General features: G+C 34.5%; 7 protein-coding genes across 7 annotated transcripts; 1 reads left to right on the forward strand and 6 right to left on the reverse strand.

The window, feature by feature from the left end:
• Window positions 1-6,003: 6,003 nt before the first annotated feature.
• LOC106323126 (ATPase 1, plasma membrane-type-like) lies at window positions 6,004-6,642 on the reverse strand. The gene is made up of 2 exons (XM_013761292.1): window positions 6,429-6,642; window positions 6,004-6,341 (listed from the first exon to the last, which is right to left on the reverse strand). The coding sequence occupies exons 1-2, from the start codon at window positions 6,640-6,642 to the stop codon at window positions 6,004-6,006; spliced, it is 552 nt and encodes a 183-aa protein (XP_013616746.1).
• A 2,413-nt stretch (window positions 6,643-9,055) lies between these two features.
• On the forward strand, window positions 9,056-11,826 carry LOC106326325 (putative homeobox-leucine zipper protein ATHB-51). The gene is made up of 3 exons (XM_013764332.1): window positions 9,056-9,266; window positions 11,021-11,379; window positions 11,449-11,826. Exons 1-3 carry the CDS (start codon window positions 9,149-9,151, stop codon window positions 11,665-11,667), a joined length of 696 nt encoding a protein of 231 aa, XP_013619786.1. The 5' UTR covers window positions 9,056-9,148; the 3' UTR covers window positions 11,668-11,826.
• Window positions 11,827-12,171: 345 nt separating this feature from the next.
• LOC106327459 (pentatricopeptide repeat-containing protein At5g03800) lies at window positions 12,172-14,928 on the reverse strand. Its single transcript, XM_013765616.1, has one exon. It carries the CDS (start codon window positions 14,916-14,918, stop codon window positions 12,285-12,287), a length of 2,634 nt encoding a protein of 877 aa, XP_013621070.1. The 5' UTR covers window positions 14,919-14,928; the 3' UTR covers window positions 12,172-12,284.
• A 480-nt stretch (window positions 14,929-15,408) lies between these two features.
• On the reverse strand, window positions 15,409-25,393 carry LOC106327492 (GDSL esterase/lipase At5g03820-like). Its single transcript, XM_013765653.1, has 6 exons — window positions 25,315-25,393; window positions 16,799-16,984; window positions 16,379-16,509; window positions 16,024-16,257; window positions 15,677-15,935; window positions 15,409-15,602 (listed from the first exon to the last, which is right to left on the reverse strand). Exons 1-6 carry the CDS (start codon window positions 25,391-25,393, stop codon window positions 15,409-15,411), a joined length of 1,083 nt encoding a protein of 360 aa, XP_013621107.1.
• On the reverse strand, window positions 19,786-20,995 carry LOC106327493 (protein TERMINAL FLOWER 1-like). The gene is made up of 4 exons (XM_013765654.1): window positions 20,731-20,995; window positions 20,405-20,466; window positions 20,143-20,183; window positions 19,786-20,012 (listed from the first exon to the last, which is right to left on the reverse strand). The coding sequence occupies exons 1-4, from the start codon at window positions 20,938-20,940 to the stop codon at window positions 19,786-19,788; spliced, it is 540 nt and encodes a 179-aa protein (XP_013621108.1). The 5' UTR covers window positions 20,941-20,995.
• Window positions 23,804-24,394, reverse strand: LOC106327494 (40S ribosomal protein S28-2). The gene is made up of 2 exons (XM_013765655.1): window positions 24,391-24,394; window positions 23,804-24,173 (listed from the first exon to the last, which is right to left on the reverse strand). Exon 2 carries the CDS (start codon window positions 24,170-24,172, stop codon window positions 23,978-23,980), a length of 195 nt encoding a protein of 64 aa, XP_013621109.1. The 5' UTR covers window position 24,173; window positions 24,391-24,394; the 3' UTR covers window positions 23,804-23,977.
• LOC106327490 (malate synthase, glyoxysomal) lies at window positions 25,267-27,929 on the reverse strand. Its single transcript, XM_013765651.1, has 4 exons — window positions 27,514-27,929; window positions 27,105-27,430; window positions 26,533-26,863; window positions 25,267-26,073 (listed from the first exon to the last, which is right to left on the reverse strand). Exons 1-4 carry the CDS (start codon window positions 27,886-27,888, stop codon window positions 25,420-25,422), a joined length of 1,686 nt encoding a protein of 561 aa, XP_013621105.1. The 5' UTR covers window positions 27,889-27,929; the 3' UTR covers window positions 25,267-25,419.
• Between the last annotated feature and the right edge of the window lie 31 nt (window positions 27,930-27,960).

Consider the following 27,960-nt stretch of genomic DNA (forward strand, 5'->3'; position numbering starts at 1 on the left):
CATAGGAACACTTAAGTTGTGCGCATTGTTATTTATATAGGAACAATCAAGTTGTGCACATGTAGTAAAAATTGGCTGTGAATGGTAAACATAAAAAGAAAATATTAATGGATGAGCTACTGGAAAGAAAGAAGAGATTTTGCTTGCGCTATGCTTTTCAAGCAGCTATACATGCTATATGGAGAGAGAGGAATAAGATAAGGCATAATGAGAAGGCGTTGCCTATTGCTGCCGTTATGAAGTTGGTAGAGAAGGGAGTTAGAAATAAACTGAGTGTACTGAGAAGGAAGCATGTGAAGGGGTGGGAATGTGGACTTCAATTTTGGTTTAGCACTCGTCTTTAAACAAGTTTGTAGTCGTTTAAAGTTTGTAGGAAAATATGAAAGTTAAAACTGAGGTTCACACATGATGTAATAAGGGTTTTTTTTTATGAATAAATTTAACATTCATGTTGAAAAAAAAAATATTAATGGAATGTGACAAAGGAGATATAGGGAAAAATCATCTCATTCACTTCTTCTTATGATATTACTTTAATCTAGTAACTTAAAATTATCATATCCTATGAGCAATTTTAAGTTTTAAATAGCATTTGAAATACTTTTTTTATATTGTAAAATTTTAATATGAATTTACTTAAGTTTCTCGTTTTCTTCCTTTTCCATATGTTCTTGAGTGGTCTAAGCTATTAAAAGGTAATCAATTAGATTCAATCCCGGGAAGTTAGAATTCTGTAAGATCTTACCCTAAATAAAGCATCCATATACAGTAGTACTTCTCAAGTGATAATAATGTGACCAGTTAGTTTAGATCCACCAAGAAGGTGGGGACCTTTATCTTGATTACCGATCTTAGTAACTAACGGATCAAAGATGAATATAATTTTTGTTTTTAAAGTTCAAAAAGAGAAAAATAGAAAATCAACTAGGTAATAAAATATAATTTTATGTGAAGTCCCAAAGAACAACAACGGAAATTAGTTGTTCTCTGTACTTGATTTTCCTCAATATCTGAGTTTTTTTCCAGTTTCAAAAAATATATATATATATATATATCTGAGTTTTTAGCTCTGTCGGTTTTTCTTTTCCTAATGCATGCATGAGACTATGTTAAAAGGTTTATGCGGATACTATTTAACTTCCTCGACCGTATTAACATATAAAATTACGTTTTTTGTTCTTCAAAGGCTGTAATTATTTCGGTTAAATAATTTGTCATGAACCCAATTGATCACCTTATGGTTCTTAACATCTTTTATTACTACTAGATCCTTTCTCCGCATTACGTGCGGATAATATATTTAAATTTGTTACATTTATCATTTTTATTTGTATGTGAATTTTTGTATATTAAATTATATAAAACTAATTTTTAAATTTGATTTTTTTATATTTTTAATTTGAAGTAAGTATTTCTATTATATGTAACACAATTAACTAATAAAATATGTAGAATCAAGTCCAAAATTTTAGAGTTATGTAAAAAAAATATAATTATGTATAGAACATAAATTATCTTAGTTTAAAAGATCGGAATCTCATCTCGAATAAATTCACGAAATGAAAAAGTACTCCAATAACCTACTTAAAATATAAAACTCCCTTTTCAAAAAAAAAGCTTACTTAATAATATTTTTTTACGTGTAATAGTTGAAAAATAACAATTGAATATCGATCTAGAATATTATTTTAATATATCTAATGGTAAAATATTAATTTTAATAGACAATTTTTAATTTTGTAATATTACATGAATTAGAAGTCTTTAAAATCTAAAATCTATTTTATTAACATAATATATTTTTTATTCATTTATTATTTTGACGTTACAAAATATTGCTTTAGTTTTATTTGTATATTAATTTTTTTATAATTTAGTTTCTTTTTAAGTAATTTTAAAATTATCAAGAATATAATATATTTAAAATTATATATTTAAATATATCAGAATATGATGTCTCATTTTTATGTGTGTTTGCGTTTAGCAAATTTAATTTGTAGTTTGTATATTTAATAACAACTTGTTGCGTGCCGTTCTATGATTTTAATAAATATGTTGTCATTTCATTTTTATTACTATTAACATGATTTTTTAGTGGTTAGTGATATTGTATTTTTAACGTTATGTATTATATTTTATCGTATAATTTCTAACTCTTGATGCTGACACTTTTTTAGAATCATTTTAATTAGATAATAGGTTTAAAGATGTAAATAAAACTGTGTATGTTGTAAATTTAGATTTTTTAGTGTAACTGAACACTATCAATTATGGAAATTATATTATGATTTTATTTTACTAATTCTTTTTTTCTGTGTATACTTTTTGTTTTATTTTATATTTTTACAATTTTATTGTTTTATTCTTTAATTGCAAAGAATTGTTATTTTCAATTTTTGTTTCATATACCTTAAAAGTCTTTGGTTGATTTTTGTTTGTTTTCTTTCTCCAATTACAATGTACAGTTCGACCGTTTCTTTTTGTTTGGAGTCAAACTACTAATATCATCAGATAGAAAAGCATTCACTCCAAGAATGGAGTGAGTATTTGTGCTAGAGAAAACTGATTTAGCCACTAATATAGTGAGATGTTATAATATTAGAAGGTATGGAAACTCTTCTATTTTATCATACGCTGGACATAATTAAGTTGTTGTCAATTGATTCTATATTTGTGATAACTGAAAATACATCTTTATGTATTTCCTACATCATTCTTAATTGGTTTACGGTTCGACCATTTCTAATATACCGAGAGTAACATAATATTAGATGTTGATTATCTCCTTCCAATTAGGAATGAACAAAATGAGAGAAATTCAAGGTGAAACCACTTTATAATTTTGTCCTCATATCTATACAGAGTTAGTTTATAGATTATTCTATATGTTTCAAAATGTAATCAGTTTTAATTAAAATATGTAATATTTAAAAGTTATTACTTTAGAAAATTGTCATTTAATTTATAAATTTAATAAATTACGCAGTAATTTACATAATTTAATTGGCCACACAATATCCAATAAGTATAAAGTTACGTTGAAATATAAAAACAGTTTATATAGTGAAACGAAAAAAATACTTTTAAACCATTATAATATAAATCAAAAGGAATATTCAAATTATATTGAAACATTATAATAGTAAGAATCAGAAAAGCTGAAATCTCTACGTCAATCATTTACGTCGGTCATTCCTTAGACCATCTCCAATTTATTCCTCTATTTTTTTCTTTAAAACAGAGGAATTTCATAATAGAAATAGATTTTTGTCTTCGATGTATTTTTTTATTTTTCTCCTAAAAAGGAATATTTTGATATATTATTTTCTAAGTTTTTAAATAATACTTTTTATTTGTGAAAGTTGAAAACTAACCTATATAAAATTATGATATTATTTACACTAAATATTTCTTTACAAACTATTATGTAAATAAGAAATATAATTATATTTATATAAATAATAAATTTTACTAAAAAATATTTTCGATTATAATTGTTTAAATAAAAAGTTAAATGATCATTTTGTAAAAACAAATAGAGGAGGTGACATAGCAAAAATACAGTTTCTCATTGGCCGATTATTTTTCTCTATGTGCTATAAGTTTTTTTTTATAATTTGAATATTAGTATATGACTTACTTTTATGTTTTATATTGTACTGAATATAATGTGTTTTAATATTTTTCATGTGATAAGATTATATAAAATTTTATCATCTAGTATATACATTATGTACAGAACTGGCTATTGTTATATTTTAGAATACACCTTTTCTTTCGAATTTTACTATATTCATTTGTTTACTAAATGCTTATTTTGGGTTAATAGACTGTCATTATTTAAAAAAAATTAAGAGGCTGTGATACAAAAAAAAAGGACTTGGTTTTGTTTAAATTATATTTTTAGCTTTGAGTAAAGAAAAATAAAAGAAATACAGTTTATGCTTAATGCATCATTTATATCACAGCTCTTCTCTTTTTGATGATTTTGACAAACATTTATTTATCATCATCAGGGATTGACCTGTTGGTTTGTTTACAGTAATTTCAATATTAATTATAGGAAAAAAAGAATTTTAATAAATATTTTGTTTTATTTTACTAATCACGTAATCTGATAATTATAAATATATCGTTTAAAAGAATTCGATTTTTTTTAAAAAAAAAAATACAGCATGAATCAAACATAACTGCTCAAAGAATTAATTTAATAATTTTTCTATAAAGTCTACATGCATATATAGTCAAATTCATTTAAGACTACCTCAATTTTAGAATTTACCATAATTTTAGGGTATCTAATTTATACACTTCATTAAATCTAATTTTTGTCCTATAATTATAATTACATTATTAAAATCAAATTGTATATAATTTATTCACTTATAATTATAATATTTAAGTTTCTGAAAATAGAGAGACAATGATCTTATGTAATTTCATGAATTTGCAACAATAATAATAACATCTAAAATAGTTTTCACATGTTGGAAAAGGTTTTATTGCTGTCACATAGAAAACCCACAAACCCCAAATTATCAAACCATGCCGGGAGTTCAAAATCATTCAAAAGGGATTGGATCCAAACCCGATAAAAGATTGGCATACAAAACATATGAATCGACTTTTAGCCTATCCAATTTTACCTTGGGCTCAATCACAGGGAGAAGCTAAGATAAAACGACACCTGAAGATTCTGCCACAGCACTGTCGGCAACAACAGACTCTCGTTTGCTCTCCACTTCTTTAAAGCTATTGACGACGCCACTCCCTCCACAATCTTCTTGATGTTCACTGAAGCAAGGCAAGAGCTTGAAGAAGAAGAAGACGTAGAAAGCTTTCCAAGTTTAGCCGGCTATGTTTCCGGAATCGTATTCTCTCTATCTCTCCACCAGAAGAGACAATCTGTATCCTCCCGGGATTTTTTGGAAGAGTTATGACAATACACATAGTTCTCTTCCCTGTATTGTGACTTGAGAAAAAAATGAAGAGTCATGATGGGTTCGTTTTGGTAAAATGTGTACGTGCAACTGCAACTACACAGTGTAGTGATGCCCAGCTGTGTCAATGTCCAAGCCCTTCAGCTTTGCGACTTATTCAACATGTCCCTTCAGTGTGTGAAGGTCCCTAAGCCTGTCACAACAAAGCATATTCACTAATCAGAGTCAAGCAAACTCCAGTTTCTTCCAAGTTTAGATATCAAAGTAGACTTACCTTGCTATCAGAGAGAGTTAGTTCTATGTACCCTGTTGTCGAAGAAGCTGATCCAAGCCTTTCCACTCAAGATGTAGCGAATGGCAAACTTCAAAAGGTCTTGTGGGAAGTATGTAACAATGCTGTAAACCCAAATCACACCAGCCCATCCCCAACCGATACCCTTTACCTTAGCAAACGTCCAGTCAGCATACACTGCAATGTGCAGTCGCAACCTGCATATGGGAAGAAGAGTTAGATGAATCTCAGTGGGTTTCTTTTCTAGAACTCAGGAAAATATGGGCTTTTGATGTTCTTAGAAGTTGTGCAATGACGAAAGCAATCATCAGAAGCGCCCCAGGACGTTCAACGACGACCAGCTCCTTGACCTCGTGACGAAGATGGCGCTTGACTGATGATACTAACTTGAAGGTACACATCACCCATTAGCTCATCATTGTTGTCCCTGATTGACCTCACACCAAACTTGTCCTGCATATCAACGGTGAATTTTAGTTTCCTAAGGCAATATTTATCTACATAATCCCTCAAGCATCTTTACATAAAAGATGAAAAGAAAATGAGCTGATGAAGCTTACGGAGAAAAAGTCGGTCTTGTGAATCGACCAGAAGAAAACAACACTCATAACGGCTTGGTAACCTCCAAGCACAATTCCGGTGGCGAAAATTTCTTTGAGCTTCCAGCTATCAGGTGTGGGAGATGGCTTGACTCTATCCTTTGAGATTGTCATGATGGTACCTAAAAGATAGCAACAATCAATACCATAAGATATAATGCGCACGGTGTAGTTATTCATTCTCTGGAAGATAGAAAAAGATGTTAGATATTGGTGCAAACGAACACAAATAGTGGGCATAATGTAAGAAAAAAACTAAGAGTATGCGCACGGTGTAGTTCTTCATTCTCTGGAAGATAGCTCTGCTAGTGAGCACTGCACTGATGATAACACTCAATCCAGGTTCAGTGAGAACAATATCTGAAGCACCACGAGCAGCATCTGTAGCATCGGCCACAGCAATACCAATGTCAGCTTTCTTCAATGCAGGAGCATCGTTGACACCATCACCAGTCATTCCAACAATGTGTTTCCTCTCTTGCAGCTTTTTCACAATTTCATATTTGTGCTCTGGAATCAGAAGATAAGAAGCTTGGATCAATATAACAAAGCCTTTTCGAATGATCATATGGTGAGGTTTAAGAAGCAAGTTATAACCTGGAAAGACCCCAGCAAACCCATCAGCCTTCTCAATCAACTCCTCAACAGGAATGGATGCAATGTTGGAGTCCTTGACAGTACCAAGAAGAGCCGCAGATGGATACATGCTGGTTCGCATTCCAAGCCTGCGACCGGTTTCCTTACCAATAGCAAGTTGGTCATCTGGAAACGTAATTAGACCGCAAGTTAGGAAAAGCATATACATAGCCATGGATTTCTTGATATAGAAAATGATGAATAAGTTTAGTTACCGGTAATCATCTTAACGTTAACACCAAGATTCAAAGCCCTGCGAATGGTTTCGGCACTGTCGTGTCTTGGAGGGTCAATAAGAGTAAATGGAGAAACCAAGTGGAGGATGTATTGATTGATGGTGGATCAGAACGTGAAAGGAAATGAAGAAGAGGAAGAGCAAAGGGCAACGTCGAATCTCTCCTTTTAGATTTCAGATCGTGAAAAGTGAAACGAAGAAGGCGAAGAGCAAAGGGAATGGGCTTTAACATCGACATCTGGGATTAAAAAAAATAACGAAGCCCACATTTATAAATTCGTGCTGACAAGTCAAAAATGAGTCTTCTGATTGGCTGATTTTTCAATCCCATGTGGACAGTCTCTCTACTCCTCATATAACCCTTTTAGTATAGGTTAGATATGAAAAACTAAGAACCGTTAGTCTGGTCGAATAGTTTTTTTTATCTGAATAAAGATTTCAGCATGTTTTCATAGGTGAAAATATTGATTTACTTCTCATAAAGTGGATTTTACTTCTCATAACCCATAAGTAACATTAAAAGACACCATATATGAGAGTATAAACACAAAGAACATTATAATATTTGGGTTATAGAAACGTATCTTATTTTTCTTCATATCGAAGACTTTTTATGAAGCTTGCTGACATAGTAAAATTTCATTAAGAAAAAGAGAGTATGATAAGTTGTTGTCCAACGAATCCTTTACAATGAATGTAACTACCAAATTCATTAAAATTTCTATTAAAATAACACCAGAAAAATTGTGATGTCTCGTCTCTTTCAAGAGTTTAGGCTCAAAAGCTTCCCTATTTCTTATACACTGTTGTTAGTTTTACAACTCATTCCTTATCACCAATCTGTTCAAACCCTATCTACTTTTAACATACAAAAAGATTTATTTCCTCTCCACCTCTAGCTCTCTCTCTCTCTCTCTGACACTGTGACACATCAACCATTTGTTGAGTAGCAATTAAATATGAGAGAGATAGTTTTTTTGTAGAACTGCAAGTTAATAAAAGAATGTGGGGGTAAAGAAAGAAAAACGAGTACACAGTAGATGAGGACTATGAGACTTTAGTTTTCAAACTTGTTCTTTGTTTTGGCTTTTATTGGTCAAATCAGACTCTTTCAAAGATAGCTTTTGGCTCACCCTATACTCTATACAGGTTACTGCACATACATATGGTTATGGACTTGCACTAGTGACAACTATTTTGCATATTGATTTACACAAAACACATATATGTATAAAGTAGATTTTGATGGTGTATATAAGACAAAACAATAACTGAAAATTTTAGGACCAAGAATGGAGGCATAACCAAAGGAGAGGGGAACCACATTGTCTTTTATGGAGTTTTTGGGGACCATTAGTTTATTTTCACTCTCTTTCTCTTTCACATATTTTAAGCTTTACTTTGTCAAAAAAAAAACCCCCCCCCCCCCCCCCTCCAACACAAACACATGAAATTACAAATTTTTATGAAATCTCATAAATGTTCCTTCATTTTTCTTTTCAGTTACATTTATTTTTTACGTCCATAAAATCAGTCAATTACGACGGTGGTTTAAATGTCATTGCCCACAAGTAGATTTATGTAAATGTTAAAAAGTTCCAAGTTTAGAAGATCCGTTAAATAACATTAACCCAGACAGAATGTGATTTACCATTTATCGGTTTACTATTTTGGGGTGATTGGTTGGGCTGTAACTCTAAAAAATTTATTTTAGAATTTTTTTGATTTAACTTTAAGGGATGTAGCTTTAACACCTTTTATAACACCTTTTATAATTTGTATATATAGTAAACTCAATTTCTCTTAATCTAAAAGCGCACATGGCCTCCAAATTGCCTTTGTTGGTTCACAACTTCACATTGTGTTCCAAACTTGGAATTCAAGAATATTTCTGATATCTACTTTTTCTTTACCTTATTTTCTTAATGTAAAGAAAAAGTAGATATCAGAAATATTCTTGAATTCCAAGTTTGACCCCTTGGATACAACAAAATATGCAACCTATATCAACGTTAGAGAAATGATGATTGATGATGTGATTTCATATTTTCCTTTTCGATCTTTAAATTCCAAAACAAAAGGCACTGTTGGGTTGCTCCCTATTAGGTGAAAAAACTCACAGAAACAATACATCTCACTTTCTTTCCATCACTATCTCTATATCTTCTTCCTCTAAATGCATATCTCAATTATATATATCTTGCTTTGAACACTGCATGCTCTCACACTTTGTTGCAACTATCCAAAAGACAAAGTGTATACCAGAGAACCTTCTTGTCACGCCTCTCTGGCTCTCTTACTTCTTTCTTGTGGTCCATTAAAACCCTAGTTTTTTCTTTTATTTCTCCATTTATATTAGATCATATAAAGTTCATGCTTTTTAGCCATCTCTCATATCTTCTTATATATACTAAGATTCACAAGAACTGAAAAGAAAACAAAAGAAATGGAATGGTCAATGACAAGCAACGTAGAAAACGTGAGAGTTGCTTTTATGCCGCAGCCATGGCCAGAGTCGAGCTCCTTTAACTCGCTTCATAGCTTCAACTATGATCCTTATGCAGGTATATGCACACAATTATTATATATTTATAGACCCTATTTTTAATTGCATATATAGTTGCTTTTGTTTCTTTGATTTAGTTGTATATATACATGGTCCTATCTCTTTTATGGCGTTGTTGTATTGGGGTAAGGTTTTCAATCATATATATTTTCACCTATATGTTAGTGTATGTTGTAAATGCCAATATAATTTCACGTTTGACACGTTCATGGACTTTGTTTTTGTCACAACAAATCTATGAACTACAAGAAAAGAAAAAAACTTATTTCCCCACTTTCAATCCCCTAATATTATTTGAGAAACATTACAACTTTTTTTTGTAACCACATGTCATCACTAAGATGATTCTTATAATCATTAGAGAAATATGTTGGTCTATCTAATTATATAATCAACTTTTTATTAAACTAACAATAAATTCAGCATTAATGTACTTTATTATTTCCTTCAATAAAATTTACGGAATTGCCTAATGTGGCTAAAGTATATATGATAATTAATGATTTGAATAATACATATTTGATAAAAATTAGTGTATCTTCTATTATATTTTTTTAGTTTTAAACTATTAAATAAATTAAACAACCACAATTATTATATAATAAAAATTTAGATTTTTTCTGTATATGTTATATTTTGAATTTTTACAAACGACTATACATTACTAAAATTCTTAAAAGTCTCACATTCAAATTTTATGATCCTCGGTTTAAATATTTTATTATGACAAAATACAAATGATTACAAAATCATATAAGCAAAAAGTCTAATTTAATTAATTATTAAGATTAATATATATATATATATATATATATATATCATTTTAAATTATACTATAAACCATATAAAATACAATATTTAAGTTTCAAAATTTACATTGAATAATTTTTTTGATAAAAGTTTTGAACGAACATCAACAACTTATTTTTTTTTTAAATGATAAATTACTAAAACTATTAAGGGCTATTAATTCCACAATAAAAACTTTGTTATCAGTAAATTTTTTTTCTATAAAAGATACAAATGATCAAAACAACTATATGAGTAGAAATCATCATTTAATAGACATTAATATTTAAAATATACTAAAATATACTATGTATATGTATGTTATAGTAATTTAAATTTAATTACATATCCTATCAAATATTAAAAAAAAATATTTTTTGAATTAATAAAATTGATTTATATGTTCGCACCAATTTAGGTATATATTTAATAGTTAATGACTTTTAATTATTCAATATATATTTATTATTTCGTAATATGTATAAAAATTGAATACATAAAATAATTATATATATATACTGTTCATCCCGCGCGGGTCTTAACCTAGTTGTTCTATTATTTTCGATGAGTTGAATGCGATCTATATTGAGAAAGTGTTCCGAGGCATCATTCCACAGACCTTGGGATATGTTAACGAAAAACCTTCTGAGATGAAAAGTTCAGATGTTCTTATTTTCAGTCGAAAAAGTTTAATATATAAGTTCCTTCTTCTTATTAGGATTCAAAGTACTTTGTCTCTTCTTGGGATCCAAAATGTAACAAGTTAAAACGTTAGTTTTGAAAGTTTGAGATCCGTTAATGTGCTGAACAAAAAAAAGGGATTCGTTTATGTTCACTCTATAAAAGAATGAGGATTTTTTTTTCATAACTCATGGTTATTTGTTACTTTTGTTGTGCATTTTTCTAAGCTCTCAAATATTTTCAACTTTTTTTGGATGTAAAAAAACTTTTGTTGTATTACAGCAGGAAATTCATACACGCATGCCGTCACGCAGACCGGACCGGTTATATCTGTACCGGAATCAGAAAAGATCATCAATGCGTACCGATATCCGAGCAACAAGAACGAGATGACAAAGAAGAAGAGACTAACGAGTGGACAGTTAGCTTCACTTGAACAGAGTTTTCAAGGGGAGATCAAACTAGACTCAGACGGGAAGCTGAAGCTGTCTAGAGATCTTGGTTTGCAGCCACGTCAGATAGCGGTTTGGTTCCAAAACCGCCGTGCACGATGGAAGGCGAAGCAGCTCGAGCAACTGTACGATTCTCTTAGGCAAGAGTACGACCTCGTTTCTAGAGAGAAGCAGATGCTACATGAGGAGGTATGTGATACCTTAGGTTTTTGAATTTTATCATAGAGAACCCCTCCCACATATTGAATTGTGACGCAGGTCAAGAAGCTGAGAGCTGTACTAAGAGACCAAGGACTGATCAAGAAGCAGATATCCGGCGGGGAAGACACGACGGAGCTTCCTTCGGTGGTGATAGCTCAACCAAGAATGGAAAATCTACACACCAATCAACTCACTGGAGTAAATCAGATTTACGGTATTGATCAATGCAACAATCCAATGGTCGTTGCTTCCTCTAGCTGGCCGCCTTACCCGTGATAGCTGTTGCTGATCATAGAGACACAGAGAGAGACGCTCTCGGACAGGGCTTTAGACTAGGCAGGGACTTAAAGTGGTGTTAATTAGACTAAGACAAGCTTTTGCTCATCGTACGGTTATAAAACATAAATGAAACGTGCTTGTGTCCCAAACCCAACACATTCCACAGTATATGGTTATTTGAAACTTGCATTTGCATTTCTGTTGCTTGGCTGCAACTTCTAGTTTCTTTGCTTTCTTATTATTCTTTGACTTCTTGCCACTTCCTTAGTTAACTGTACACACAATAAAGAATTAAAGATACTCTAATAGACATGCTAATGCGTGTAAAAAAAAAAAAAAAAAAAAAAAAAGACATGCTAATGCTTACAGTGTCACACATAATTTTAGGCAACAGCTAAATGAAATAGAAAATAAAACCTAGAACACATGCAAACTTCTCCTTTGTTCCCTTATTTTACCCCAAACTTTTAAATTCTATCAATTTCAACCCGCAACAACAAATCCCAACCCCAAAAGAACTCTTGTATATTAACAACTTACAACTATATAATAAAACGGGATACATTACAAAACCAAATAGAGACAACAACAACTTGAAGCACTTGTTGTGTGATTCACCAGAGATCTTTACAAGAACACTTTCCATTAACAAACCGATGAAACCCTGAGGAGTCTCTCAAAACTATCTCTCTCTTCACCACAACAGACACGTACTTGTAGAACTCGTGACAATCACCACAAACCATCACGTTCTTCACAACCCGAACCGGCTCTCTCTGGTTCTTGGCCGTGAGAATGCCATAAGTCAAAGCCAGTTTCGCACTGTGGTGAAACAAGAAACTCTTCTTCGTAAGCTCATCAACCTCCTGAAGAACAAACTCTGTGTTAGGTTCGTATCCAGCCTTCAGACACTCCATTATCAGTATCTCCAGCCCGCTGTATACGTCTTTCTCTTCCGGGTGGGACGTGTCACGCGCGTGGAAGGAGTGTATTGCATTCCCATGGACTATCCAGCTTCTAGAAGGATGTTTTCGATAGCCTCTTTCGCGCATCTCCTCTCTTATCGTCTCGGTGCGGTGCCAGAGCCCTGACGCTGAGTAGATGTTGGATTTGAGGATGTATTCAGACGGGTTGTCAGGTTTTGCGGATAGTATAAGCTTCGCTACGCGTTTCGCCATGCTTGCGTTTGAATGGACTCTGCAGCTATCGAGCAGCGCTCTCAAAACAGAGACCTCGGGGTGAAACGGCATGGAGTTTACTGTCTCTTCCGCTTCTTCGAGAAGGCCCCAGTGACCAAGAACACGGACGTATGCAGTGTAATGTTCAGTCGTTGGTGAAATGCCATGAATAGTCTCCATGGAGAGAAACAGATCACGGCAGGTACTAAGCTTATCTGACTCTGTGTACTTATATGATGAGATAACAAGAGCGAGAGTGATTGCATCAGGCTTGATACCTTCCTTATTCATCCTCAACCATAGAGTTAACGCCTCGTCACCATTCCTTTGAAGAATGTAGCAAGAGATCAAGCTGTTCCAAGATACAACATCGTGTTCTCGCATAGTGTTGAAAACCTTTATGGCGTCATTGAAGTGGTAGCATTTAGAGTACATGCTAATCAAAGAGTTCCCTAATCCTACATCACTAAAGTACCCACTTTTAAGAGCATAGCCGTGGATCTGATCACCCATTTCCACAAACCCTAACGTCCCACACACGGCAAGAGCCAAAGTCAACGAAACTTCATCTAAAACAAGCTTCTCTTCTTTAAGAGTTCGATGGAACAGCGATAAAGCCTTTTCAGGCAAGCCGTTCCGGAAGTAACCACCGAGCATCGACGTTGTAGCTTTCGAGCTATTCAGATTACAAGGCCATTGCTCAAACATCTCCTCAGCATCTGTCATCCGTTCACACCTTGTGCACATATCGAGCAACGCTGTCTGGATACAAGGGTTTGAAGCACATCCAAACTTTACGCAGAACCCGTGAACCTGTTCGCTTACTTTCTTCTCTGCAACTAAACCACAAGCGTCCACAGCGCTCGTTAAACTAAAATCCGTCAACTCAACACCTCTCTGCAGCATTTCAATGAACAACTTCAACGCCTTGGAACCGTAACCGTTTCTACAGAACCCAGCCATTAGAGCGTTGTAGCTAATAGCGTTCTTCTCAGGTATCTTCTCAAACATCTCAACAGCTGAATCCACCATTCCAAACGCCATGTAAGCAGTGATCATCTCCGTCAAAGTAAACCCATCTCTCACACTCATCATCTCATACAAAGTCTCCACCTTTCTAACATCCCCGTATTTAGCATAAAACCCAATTAAAGCATTACTCACACTCAACTCCTGCCTCAACCCAACTTTAATTACACGGCCGTGAAGCTCTCTCCCTCTCATCAAGTCACTAGCGCTCAAAAGCGTCGAGACCGTAAAGCTATCAGCTTCTTCGACTCTATTCATCTCACAAAACAAACCAAACGCTTCACCAAACAAACCTTCCTTCACCAAACACGAAATCACAGTGTTCCACGACGCAACATCTCTCTTCGGCATTTCGTCGAACACCTTACGCGCGTCACCACTCGAATACAAACTCATCACAGAGTTACAAACGAAAACAGAATCCAAAAACCCAGACTTTACAATCAACCCGTGAATCTGAACACCGAGCGAGAATCTCCCACTCCTCACGCAAGCGTTCAACACCGCGACGAAAGTATACTCGTTGGGCTCGACGACACCTTCGCTTCTCATCTTGAAGAAAACTTTAAGAGCCTTGATCTCGAGGTTTAGCCTCGCGAAGCCCGAGATGAGAGCTGTGTAAGACACCACGGAGGGCGAAGAGAGCGACGCGAAGACGAGGAGAGCGTCGCGAGGGAGGCCTAGCTTGAGATACGTCGAGATTAGGGCGTTGCCAAGCTTCGCTTTTTCTTCTCTGAGCTTGAGGAAGGAAGCGTGCACGGCTCTTGTTACCTCTACGTCGTGGTGCTGAGACGACAATCGGAGAAGATAGAAGAAGCCATCGACGGCGGATTCAATCTCTTCCCTTTCGAACGAAGATGAGGGAGAGCGTTTATGGATGGTTGCTGGTGAGAGAGAGAGAGACGCGGAGAGGGAAGATAGACGCGAGAGTGAGAGAGAGGGGAGGGATGACGGAGGAAGAAGAGGTTTTGGGCGGTTAATCGGCGGCGGCGGTGGGATGTGAGGGAGATTGAGGAGGCAGTGATGATTAACGGTGGCCATATGGATAAACCTTCGCTCCAAGACCAAACTAACTAATAAACTATTCAGATATTTTGTTAATAGATAATTTTATTTCAGGTCCCTATACTATTAAAAAGTTTACAGTAAGTGCCCTTTACTTGTGAAATAAACGTTTTTCCAGTGGTGATTCATGGGGAGGAAGCATATAGCAATGTTCAATAAATAAATATGTGGTAATTAAGCATTTGATAGGGGATTATTGATTTTACAGACGCCAGATCAATTTTTGAATGCTTAGATTAGATTGGATTTTTTAGAATCATTTTTTTGGTTCCGATTTGTCGTTTAGACAGCTTAAACTGAAATTTAGATCACTGATATATAGTATAAAGAATAGAAAACCAACACGATATTTTGTAATTTTGTTACATCAGATATTACAATGATATAACAATAAATTAGCTGACAAGCTTAGTTTAAGCTAATTGGTCTAGAATATATGTTTTTCATGGAGTCATTTAACTTAGGTTTAGGAAATGAGAGAGATTCCTTGGACAAGAAGTTTGGCTGCGAGCACACGATTAGCTGCTTCAGATGGATGAAAACCATCCCAAAACACATAGCTGGTAGCATTCGAGCATGTACCCACCGATCTTGCATTGCATAGGAACGAAGTTTCAATTGTTCCAGTTCCACAACAAGCCCTTCTTGATTCAAAAAAACCTACATTCCGATATATTTTGGTATGCATGTCAGAATTTAACTCAATTACATAAATGAATGTCAAAATTACGTACCGTTCGCAACAGGGTTCATGACCATGCTCAATAGAGGATTATAGATGTCAAGGACAACCAGTTTCAGACCGGGAAGCTTGTTGGCTAGGTACATAGACGTGTTGTTGAGTTTCGTATTGAATGAAACTGCGTCTCTGTTTAGTCTTTGGACGCATGTATTGTTCCCAGCTCCACCAAACATCGTTATCGCCGCCGGTAAACAACCTAACGGTGGTAACTTCGTCACTCCAATCCTTCTAGCTCCTAAATTATACAGATTCTACACAAAAACTCAAACCATTGGTTAAGGAAAATTGGAAAACCGGAAGGATGATAAATTGGTACGTTGTGGGATTGTTTTTGGTTACTTGGACAAAGGTGGAATAAAAATTCATGAGTCGATCTGAGTATCGATCAGGTGTGAAAATCCGGTTAAGGATCGGGTTGATGTAATAGCTTTGAAGAAAATCGCTTGAACCGGTGCTAAGAAGATAAATGGCTCCTGAGAATATCTCGTTCGCTCTATCTCTCCCTACCATATTTGTCACCTTGATTTTGTACTCTTTGTAGTTTTTCAGCTGTTGGTTCAAAGTGATTGCGTTCTACAACATAATATATGATCATTTAGCAAAAAAAAAAAACATAACATATGATCAACCATAAAATGTTAAAAGCATTGCGGTTAACTAATTAATGGCTGGTTTAGGCTTAAGAGCTAATTACGTATAGTAAGGAAGTTCCGTCGTCAAAACCGGAAGCACCAGAGGCGAAATTGGCTCCGGTTAATAAGTTTGTCCCATTTGCATCCTGGCTAAGGTACGCCACTGGGTAAGAAGTGAACCCTAGGCTCTCAGCTGCTCAACAGTGAACAACAAACAAAAATACAAGAAAATTGAAGACATTATGAATCCAAATTAAATATATTACAGAATTACGAATTGTAAAAAGAAAGAATTAATAAAAATAGAATGGCTGAATCGTAAAATAAACTAAAACCTCAAATAACACAGAAATTTTACAATATTGTGTAACTGGTAACGTTGTGGCGTCGTTGAATTAACTTGAACCATTATATGATTACAAATAGAACCTTCGAGAACCAAAAATAAATTTAAAATGGTAACATGTTAGGTTGGTTCGAACCGGTGAAGTCAATAACGAGTTTTCCGTTAGAGAAACGGCCGGTGGAATTGTGGGCGAAAAAGTCCCGTCCGTAGGGAGGAAAATTAGCCTTGATGAGGGTAGTGCGGCGATTGTTATTACCGGCATCGACAACAGAATCTCCCATTATGATTAGAGCCGGTACAAGAGGCTGACCGGTCCCAACGCCTACGTAGAAGCCGGCAAGAACCAAAAAACTAATCAGACTTATAAACATCTTTTTTATATATTTGAATGTTCGTAGTAAGAGATAAAGAGATTAGTGAATGGAGAAGTGGTGAACGGTTAAGGGTTTTAAAGGAAGAGAGAGTTGTGAAGTTTGTAAAAAAAAAGAAGAAAAAACAATTTGTCTAAAGCTGCATGGAACCAAAAAAAAAATGCTGCATGGACCGATCTGAATCTTCTGTTGCGTTCCACTGAAATTCACTAAGACCAATTAAAAATGTCTATATTTATTATATTTTAGTAGTTAGAGGTAGTTTCTAATGACTAGTTAATCACTCAAATTGGTTCGTCTCTGAGTAAGATTTCTTTTTTTAGTAAGATACTTCCCTAACAGTAGAGTTAAAGCCGTGAATGGAGTAGAAATGGTATATGTATGCATTAAAAGAATTTCTCAACCAACATATACATTTTTATTCGAAGCATGAATACTGATTGATATGTGTCTGGGTACTTACTAAAGAAATATAAAACCAATATCTTCTAGTTTAACTTTCTCGGCATTTTCGGTAGATTCCAGTAACGTAACGTTGCATTGTGAGAAAAAGGTTTGAAACGCAATGCATCCACATGGGATATACTGCATACGTTACCTCTCACATTCTTCATGCAATCACAAAAAATAAAATATTTTATATTTAGGGACTTAAAATGGTTTATAGTAGGCTGAGTTCTAAGAAGATCGACGAAGAGATCACATGTTTTAGCATGTTTATGAAACTAACTTTCACTTAACTTTTACCTCCTAAATTTATTCATAACAAACCTTTTTTTTCCTTTTTTGAGTCTCCTAGGTGATTTCGGTTCTCTTTATCAGCAAGTGTTGTACTAAACCGAGTAAAATAGAATGCTTTTTTTTTGTGGTCAAGAATACACCCATAAGATCGATCTCTAGTCATCGTATCTTGGACCAATTGATTAGAGCCACGCTATTCATGTAGATCTATTTACGCACTGGTAAATGTAAAAAAATTAAATTAATATGTGATTTGGAATGATGTGCTTTATGTGAACTATAACACGAGAAAATAATGCTTAATATTAAGAGATTTCAACAAGATAACCCTATGATATATATATATATACATATATATTGAATGCCGGCTGTTGAAAAAAAAAACAGTTTAACGATTCATGTAAATTTGTGATGGCGTAGTGAGATCATGCGTGTGAATGATTCTGCTTGAACACATATTTGTGCCTTACGAAAAAAAATTGAACTAACATTTTTAGTTTATGATTTATTAGCGAAGTTTAAAACTAGACACATTTTTAGAAATAACAATAGATTTATTTAGACGTACGAAATGTTCAGTAGAACAAGTGATGGAACAGAGCACGTGTTGATGTTAAAACAACAACGAAAGAGGGCCCCGTCTTTATATAGATGAACATACTATTTTTGTGGAAAATATTTAGCTACAAAAATGAAAGCTAACCATAATTAAGTGGCAAAACACAACACATGCACATTGTATCTTACTGTAATGTACCTAATAATCTATACAACATATAGTTCAGTCTCTTTTTCACGCAAAATACTAAAGTCTTTGCATGCCCTTGATTTGGTAGTGAATCCATTTGCCGACGTAGGTGTCTCTGTATACATCATCTGTTTTCTATTTTCAGTTTTAATTTGTTTCTTTAAAAATAACATATTAGCCTTGAGAATTTAGATTCTAAAGTCTTTGGAAGCAATAATTGCATTAGACTTTTTATGACACATGTGTAGGGAACCTTATCCCACTCTTAAACTATATATACTTATGAAAATTAATATCTTAAGAAATAGAGATCTCATAAATTTATTATTAAGAAGGTGAAAAATAGTTTTGAAAGCGATTTGTTTCCAATTTGGATAAAAAAGTTGAGAACAAATTATAAATTTTAAAAAGAAACATATATATGATTGAATCTGAGTTTGAATGCACATTGAACCGGAAGCAAGATCTTAAAGAAATTTTGATTTAACTATTCCTTGAAATATTTTTTTTTTAAATCAAACAAAATGATCTCAACTTCAGTACCCCCACCCACACCTTTTTAGGTGGAATAAATAACATACAAGATTCTTTTTGTAATTTTCTTTGTAATAGTTATTTTCACCAATCATATGATGTGATCAGTTAAAATGACATTTTTTTCAAACTCAATACCATGCACGTTGGTTCGGGATATACTTCCAATAAAATTTTAATTTTATGACACTGGAAAAGGCATCGTAGCACCTAGAACATTGGATTTATTCACTATATATACTTCAAAAAAAACATAATCAAGTTTCGTGTAGTATCATTAGCCGCAACGAATTTTTTGCACGATACCAAACACTGGGCATATGGGAAAAATAAACATCAATGATAATATTTGGATCGCCAAGTGAAAGGAGCGTTTTAATATATTTTAGGTGGTCATCAAGGTCTTGTCAGTTTGACCAGAACTAAAAAATGTTTTTTGTCCATTTACACTTTTGTTGCCTGTTTCCACGTTTATCAATTATCCTGCCATATATTAAGATTAATTAACTCTCTTTTTTACATTATGATTGATTAACTTGATGTTTCTTATCAAGGGTTTAGTTAGTATGGTAGCCGATACACACAAAAAAATTCAACTCATCCTTGTCACCCAGTCTTTATTTAAAGTACGGAAACATAGAACCTAAATAAACATGGTTACATTTTCTTAATTAAATCCTTTTCTTCATGTTTTTTATTTATTTTTGCATATGACGGTCATCAACATAATTAACGTCTGCGAGCTGCGGTTTCTCTCTGTGCGTTGAAGAAGACAGCCGCGACAGGGAGACCAAGATCATGGTCGATCGCAAATTTGCGAGTATTGAACTTATCTCTCGAAGGAATGTTTGGGGAGATATCGATAACATGTCTTTGCTTCTGCTTGAAGAGAACAAACACGAACCTGTGTATCCCTATATTTGGCCTTGGGAACTCATAGCTCACCACCTCTTTTCCTATATTTTAATTTCAAATATCTTTATTTTTTTTTTTTTGTAACTTATTTCAAATATCTTTATTTAACATGTGAAAATATATTTTATTGTAAGTTGTACTAAAAATTATAAATTCAGGACGAGCACGTACCAAATGTAGCATTTGTTGTACCGGGGATGTTTGTCACAATCCTGTTGTAACATTTAAATGCAATTATTATCTTTATTGTTCTATTAAAAATTTCAGGAACATCCTGGTTTTGTGATGAAATAGACTTTGTGCAACTCAACTCAAGTTTATGAAACGACAAAATATTAAAGAACAATTTCGTTAGGATTGGTTATTATATATTAATAATTTAAATGTGGATATGGGATATGGTCCCAAAATGAAACGAAAAAAATGAACGTACCAATGCAGGTGTTCTTTTAAAAAGGGGTCGCTAGGACCTGGAACATCAGGGTCTGTCATAACCTGTTTTGCATTCCAGTTGAATTTACCATCAATAAGAAATAAAATAAAATGATTAAAAGTTATACCAGCATCATATTATTTCCAAAAACTAGACTTTATAAGATTATTGATCTGTCACTCTCTTTTTCTCCATGGAGTCAGAAAACAGAAAACTTCTGAGATGAGAAGGAAGTGAGACTTAAAATGTTAAATAACAGGACTAAAAAGCTGCAATCTCAACATTGTTGAATGCTGTAAAATAGTTGTAATATATGTTATATATACCAAGGTGAAGAAAGATCTGAGATCACCGCCATGGATCTCAACCCTAGGCTTTGAGGAGACAGAGGAAGGGAAGAGCTCATGGCCATTGCAGACTTGCTTCTTGTTGTAACTCACGTTCATTTCAATTGTTTGAGTGAAAAAATCAAGAACCTCTCCTACCACTCTTCCCACTATCAATGGCTCTATCACTCTACTTCCCATATTCTCCATTTTTTTTTGTTAAAGTTACTTTCTCTTTCTAATCAACTGTGGGTTTAAAAGTGAGCTTAGGGAAATAAAGATATTTGTAGTGGTGTGGGAAACCAAGGACGACTAAGATATCTATTTATACGGTTTTCCAAGTTGGAGACAGAGTAAGAGAGATGTGTTAGGGGTTGTGGTTGTAAGATTCGGGCAAATCTAAAAGAATGAATAGACATCTACTTCAAATTATATACTAATATCATCTTTCATAGTAGGAATTAAATTAGGGAGAAGTAACGAGTAATTTATTTTTAGGTAATTTTTAAAACTATATGTTTAATTGATTAGAGTGATTATTGTTTATGAAAATTAATATACTTTAAATAGTTCCAAATATAATCATCGTATTTGTTGACTGTGTTTTTAGTTTGGACAGCAGGATTGACCTAATATAGTCCAAAGTAATCAAATAATGTAATATTAATATATTAATTCTATTATCAACAAATTTGATGTACTTTATAAAATTAATGATTGGATTGACCAAATGATCTAATTTACAATTACAGGACGTGAATACTATAGATAAACTAATGTGACGGTTTTGCATGTAAGACATTTTTGATGGGCATGTGTTTCCGTAGCAAACGACCACAGCGAAACGAACGGATTTGTTTGCACTACTCTGGAACTTCCGATAAGTTTTGCATCCTATAATCTATAAGAAATCGTATTGTATGGGTTTGAACCTCATTTCTAAGTGTAAAAGTTTTTAAACCTTAACTAGTATGTTACAGACCGTAACTTATGGTGCTTCGATATGCTTGTATAATGTCTAGACACCTAAATTTAATTAAAATATCCAATGCGTGAATATATATATATATATATATATATATATATATATATATATATATATAACATAAATAGGTAATAAAATTGTTTTCAAGTACGTATTTGATCCTTTTTCCGATAATTGTCCTTTTCTTTCCTTTTCACGAGTTGAATGTACATAGAGATTTCATATAGTTTATTTTTAGATTTCATTCTTATGTTTTTCAGCATATATCATTTTCATGTGAACGTACTACATGATTCACGTCAACCCCTATGGCCAAGACTTTATATATCAACAAAATCGCGACAATAATTGAGTCCAATAGTTTATAGAATCCTATAATCTTTAGTGACATCAAGAAATATATCACTAAAACATTTTGAGTGGCCAAGATTATCAAAAAAGCGCTAAATGTCTCGCTGAATAAAGCAACTCGAGAGCTCTTTTGCTGGTCCATGATTTCTAAAACAATATATCACTAAAAATCTGATTGGCTAAGATTAAGAAATTGTTATATTAACATTCTTATCGTACTTGATTCTATTACATCGACGATAAAACTATTGCCCAAAGGCCATTTCAAGGTCGTAACATGGGATCATTTGTCCCTTTGCGTTAAGAATGAACCTAGTTAAAAACAAACAAAAATTAATGGGCAACTAGTATGAGTTTAAATACCATCAATCATAGTTCGTATAAAGGCATATTTTATTAATAAGCATTAAGTATGACAAAAGAATATTGGAAAGTGATAAACCAAACACTTTTAGGTTAAAGAAAAATACCGATCGGAGATTTGGGACTCCTTACTTATGGAACGACAACACATTGATTCTTCAGAAGAAACACCAATGAAATCCTTATTTATCAAAATCAGTAAAACCAACAGTTCACGTGAAGAAACGATTCTTGAGATGGAGATTGTATTGTATGATGTGCACATGTATGGTGTAATTCTAAAGCCAAATAAAGTTACACAAACAAAAAAATCTTTCAAAGGCATATATAGATATAATCATATCAAACAAAGTTGTAGAATAGTATATAAAAAACAAAAGAGCTTATGTAATATTACGGACGACTCTTTTAGTGGAGATTGTAAACAATATATATTCTTATAGATATCAAATATTGATTGAGATTTTACTTAGATTGGTAATTGATGTAGAAAGCAGAATGGATGACTTATATAAGCTTTGCTTAGATCATCACACCAGAGAAAATAAATCAAATATTTCAAAAAGAAGCATCAATTAGACAAGTGGCCAACGTAAGTTTATACCAAAAGATGTAGCAAAAAGCTACACAGAATGAGTCATGACCCCAGAACTACCAACCGAATCTTCTTAGTCTCCAGGCTCTTGCCATTAACCCCGGCAAGAGATTTTCTGCTATTGTATCTGCTCTCGTGCATTTGATGCAGAGCCGGCCTGAACCCATAATCGATTTATTAAAGATTTCAACTAATTGTTTTTTTTTTACAAATTTGGAGACCTAAAAGAATTTTCAGACCTATTTATGTAGTTTTTTTAAAAAAATTTAGGGGCACGTGGCAAATGTTTCACTTAGCACAGTCCAAGGTCGTTCCTGATCTAATGTCAAGAGCCGCAAAATGAAATATATAGGGTGGGGCACTTGGATGACGAGTTGTTTTTTCTAAACCATATGGGGTTTTATAGACAAGTCCGCACAAAGGCTAAAACCATGGTCAGACTTAAAGGGGATCAAGCTAAAAAGATAAGGAGAGTGACTAAGTATGATATGTTTTGGTTTAAAACTACTTTAAAGCAGAGATTTGAAACACTAGAGAAGGAACTTGGAGAACATTTCTGTTCCAGATTATAACCAATCTAAAAGGCTTATACCTTTCAATATCCTAGAGATTTTGCAGGGTTAAGACTCGGTTAAGCAGGCCTGGTTCAATTGAAAAACACAAGCAGATAAACCGTTCTTGTCTGAACTACAGGTTTATGTCTTAAAATTGACCATTGCTTATTCGAGTTAAGAATATACTAATATACGAATTCTTGATGTGAAGATGAAATGACTGTGAAACAATAAACTCTGAAGACCCTCAAAAAACCAGAACAAATATTAATCCAGGAATCGTCTTATAGCAACAACCAAACACAATCCAAGTGCATAATCACTAATCCAGACACAAGAAGCAAAAAAAAAAAAAAAAAAGGAACTAAGCAGACATTGCTCTGTGTTCTTGCAGGTGGATCAACGAAGTCTCCTGGCTTCTCTCTCGGACTCGAGCAAGGTGAGGATGTCTCCTTCCCTCACAGGTCCCTTAACATTGCGCATAATGAAACGGTCAGAGTCAGTGAACTTGACTCGAACCTGAGTCACCTGACCCCTGGACCCCGTACGTCCCATCACCTTCACCACCACGGCGTGCTTAATCTGAGAATCCATTCTGATTCACAATACAAACAAACTAAATTACACGAGAACTCAAATGCATACAAAACAGCTGTAATCATTACAGGACACTGATTCAAAACCTATATCTAACAGATACAAACGGATTGAGGCAGAGCAAACTATGAATCTTTTGTTTCTAATCACTAATCAGAAGCGAAGGTAGGTTCCGTTATCTAACCAAACAGAGTAGAATTCGAGAGAAATGAAACCTGTAGAGATGGTGGGAGCTTAGCGGCGGTTAGAGAAGAAGCGAGAACCCTAATTTTCCAGAGATGAGAGAGAGAGAGAGAGGCGTTCTCTTTAGCTTTTATAGGAGTGCTTAAAAACCAGGTCACAAGTCTCGATTCGGTTATCAATAACCGAATCGGTTCGTTTTTCCCGGTCTGTTTGGTTCATTAATTTACAGCCAGTCCACTGAGCTAAGCGAATTTTCTACGCCGGGCCCAATCCGTGGAAAATTCTAAGCCCATCGAACCCGTTAGAACTTGTATTTGTTACTAGGAACTTGTGGGACTTATTTGTTTTGAATGTTACTTTGCATGATTGCCATCTAAGGCTTATTACAATTAGCTTTGTAAAATTGTAAATTAATGCGAGAAGAGTTGTGTTGTTGTATTTTGACTGATATTTTGGAGGGTTGGTAAAAAAATTAAGAAAACTTAAGTGACCAACATGCTTAACATGAATAGAGTAAGGTAGGCCTATAACAATCATTCTTCTCTAAGATATTGGTTGATGGCAGAAATAGCCATTGGTTTGATCATGTTGTTTAGGACCTTTTAGAGCACATTCTTAATGTATTACAAGGTTATCACTTTGGGCACGCTGTAATGACATTAAAAGTTTCATGCCAGAATTTTAAATACCAAAAAGCCAGAACAACAATTCATCAATCATGCAATTATTATCATTCATAGAGTTTTAACATTTATCCTTCATATATTTTTCACATATATCACAAAAACCTTAGCGGCTCCAAAAAAAAAATAAGAAGACCAAATATAGAAAAAATAACAAATAGCCAATTACGTTTATATATACTCTGAACTTAATTATAGCCAGACACATAATAGAGCGATGCTATAGAACATTTATTTCATATTGCATATAAAACAAGAAGTTCTGTTTATTACAATATACCAACATATAGAAACTTAGAAACATAAAAAGCAAATGAGAAACAAACACAGAACACAGAAGCACAACACTCATATCTCAAACTCCCTCTCTTTCTTCTTTCAGAGCCTTGACGCATTGATTGGGTAATGAGCTACAATATGATCATAAACAGCAAGTGTAAGAAAATCATCAAGCTCAGCTGCAGTACACTGCTTTGTAAACATCTTGCAAGCTTCCTTATACATTCCTTTCTTGAACTTATCTTTCCCAACTTCTTTCTCGACCCTTTCCATCTCTTCTTCCACAACTCTCCCAAACAACTCCTTACTCACCCTAACTCCAAGCCCGTCTCCGTCCAGCTCCACTCCATACCTAATCCACTGCCAGTTCTGAACACGGCTTATCTCGGCCGTAGCAGCATCTTCCATCAGGTTATAGAGAGGGACAGATCCTGATCCTGTTAGCCAGGCGGCTAGGTACTGGATCCCCACACGTGTGTTCAGCCTTAGACCCTCCAGTGTGCGCACTCCTCGCGGTATCTGAAGCAGATCTTCCTCTGTTATTGCGGATGCGTCATCACGCTTCATTGATTTGATTTGGTTTGGATTGTTGCCCATGTGGCTGAATGCATCCATGCATATTGGGATGAGTCCTGGATGAGCAGCCCATGTTCCATCATGTCCTGCTCTTACTTCCCTTAGCTTGTCTTTCTTCACTAGGTCCAGTGCCATCTCATTCGCTTTCGGATCATCTCTTATGGGAATCTGAGCCGCCTGAGCATCATATCAACAAACAACTCAACATCATTGTGCAACTGGTGCATTCAAACATTTATGTATATGTAATAGTACTCCTTTGCATTGGTTTCGGTTTATTTCAGTCGGTTTGGGTTACTTCAAAACAAATTTGGTTAGTTCGGTTTTTGGTAAATTCTGGTCTTTAAATTTTACAAAATGACCAAAATTTTGGATTTTGGTTATATTTCGGTTTATTTATTTTAAAATTTGGATATTTTCAGTCAAATTCGATAATTTTTGGTTAAATTCTATTATTTTCAGTTAGTTAAGCTATTTGGTTTGGTTATTTAGGTTAATTTAGAATAATTCAATTATTTTATATTTTGAAAACCGAAGTAACCAAAATCCTAACCGAAAACCGAAGTTTTTTCAAAAGCTTTTCGGTTCGGTTCGGCTGGCTCCAAGCAAACTAGTGTGAGTTAAGAGGGAACTAACCATGCCTCCCATGGCGTGGACACCGCGTTTGTGACAAGTGCGGATGAGAAGATCAGAGTAACTCCTCATGAAATGCTGTCCCATGCCGACAAGGACACGGTCTGGTAAGAGACGGTCAGGGTGAGCCTGGAAGGTCTTGACATAGCTGAAGATATAATCCCATCTTCCACAGTTCAGACCAACCGAATGATCACGCAGTTCATAGAGTATCTCATTCATCTGGAAAACAGCCGGGAGGGTCTCAATCAAGACTGTGGCTCTAATGCTTCCTCGCTCTATACCAGCCATCTTCTCAGCTCGCTCAAACACACTGTTCCAAATCTTTGCTTCCCTGTCAAGAAAGTAATTGACCTAGTAATTAATCCTAATTACAGAAAACATGAATTTAAAGTTTACTTCCCTGTCAAGAAAGTAATTGGCCTAATAATTAATCCTAAACAAAAACATGAATTTAATGTTAACTTCCCTTCAAGAAACTTACTAACCTACTAATTAATCCTAAACAGAAATAATGTTTGCTTCCCTGTCAAGTAAGTAATGACCTAACCGGTCGGTCTGGTCCAGGGAGTTACCTAGAGTGTTCCATTTTGGGGAGATAGAAGAAGGGTCCGAAACCGGAACCTTGAGTCTGTCTAAACTTGGCGTAGTTGTGGAAGAAGTAAAGACCGAAGTCGACGAGACAACCAATGGCTGGTTCACCGTCGATGAGGATGTGAGCCTCCGGAAGATGCCAACCTCGTGGCCTGACAAAAAGCTTAGCAACTTGGTCGTTGAGCTTGTAAACTTTGTTCCTTGCCTTGTCGTGAAACGTAATGGATCCATCAACAGCATCTTTCAAGTTCACTTGCCCTCTCATTAGATTCTCCCAGCTTGGAGACAATGCGTCCTCAAAATCTGCCTGTTCAAACACAAACACAAGATATGAACAAACCGTATCCAAATTAATAAACAAAGACATAAACTCATAGAGAGAAAATGGACCATGAAGACTTTAGCTCCAGAGTTAAGTGCATTGATGATCATCTTCCTCTCGACCGGACCGGTTATCTCAACTCTCCGGTCAGCAACAGAGGGAGGGACAGAGGCACAAACCCATTCACCGTCTCTAATGAACTTAGTGGAAGGGTCAAACCCAGGGACAGCACCGGAGTTGTAACGACGTTTTGCCTCTCTCCGGCACTCCATAGCGTACCTCACATGCCCACGAAACTCTCTCTGTAACTCAGCCACGAACCCAAGAGCATCTCTTGTCAGAATCTTAGCGAAGACTTGGTCGTACCGCCCTCGAACCTCCACACCATCGGGGGAATCATAGACGGCGACGTTTGGTCGATAAACTGAGGTCTCTAGCTCCATTTTTTGGCTTTTGTTATTTTTGTTATATGTGAATAAAAATCATCGTCGGATGTTATGAATTATAAAGGTGGA

This window comes from Brassica oleracea, chromosome C2, assembly GCF_000695525.1.
Source record: "Brassica oleracea var. oleracea cultivar TO1000 chromosome C2, BOL, whole genome shotgun sequence".
In the NCBI taxonomy this organism is placed as follows: Eukaryota; Viridiplantae; Streptophyta; class Magnoliopsida; order Brassicales; family Brassicaceae; genus Brassica; species Brassica oleracea.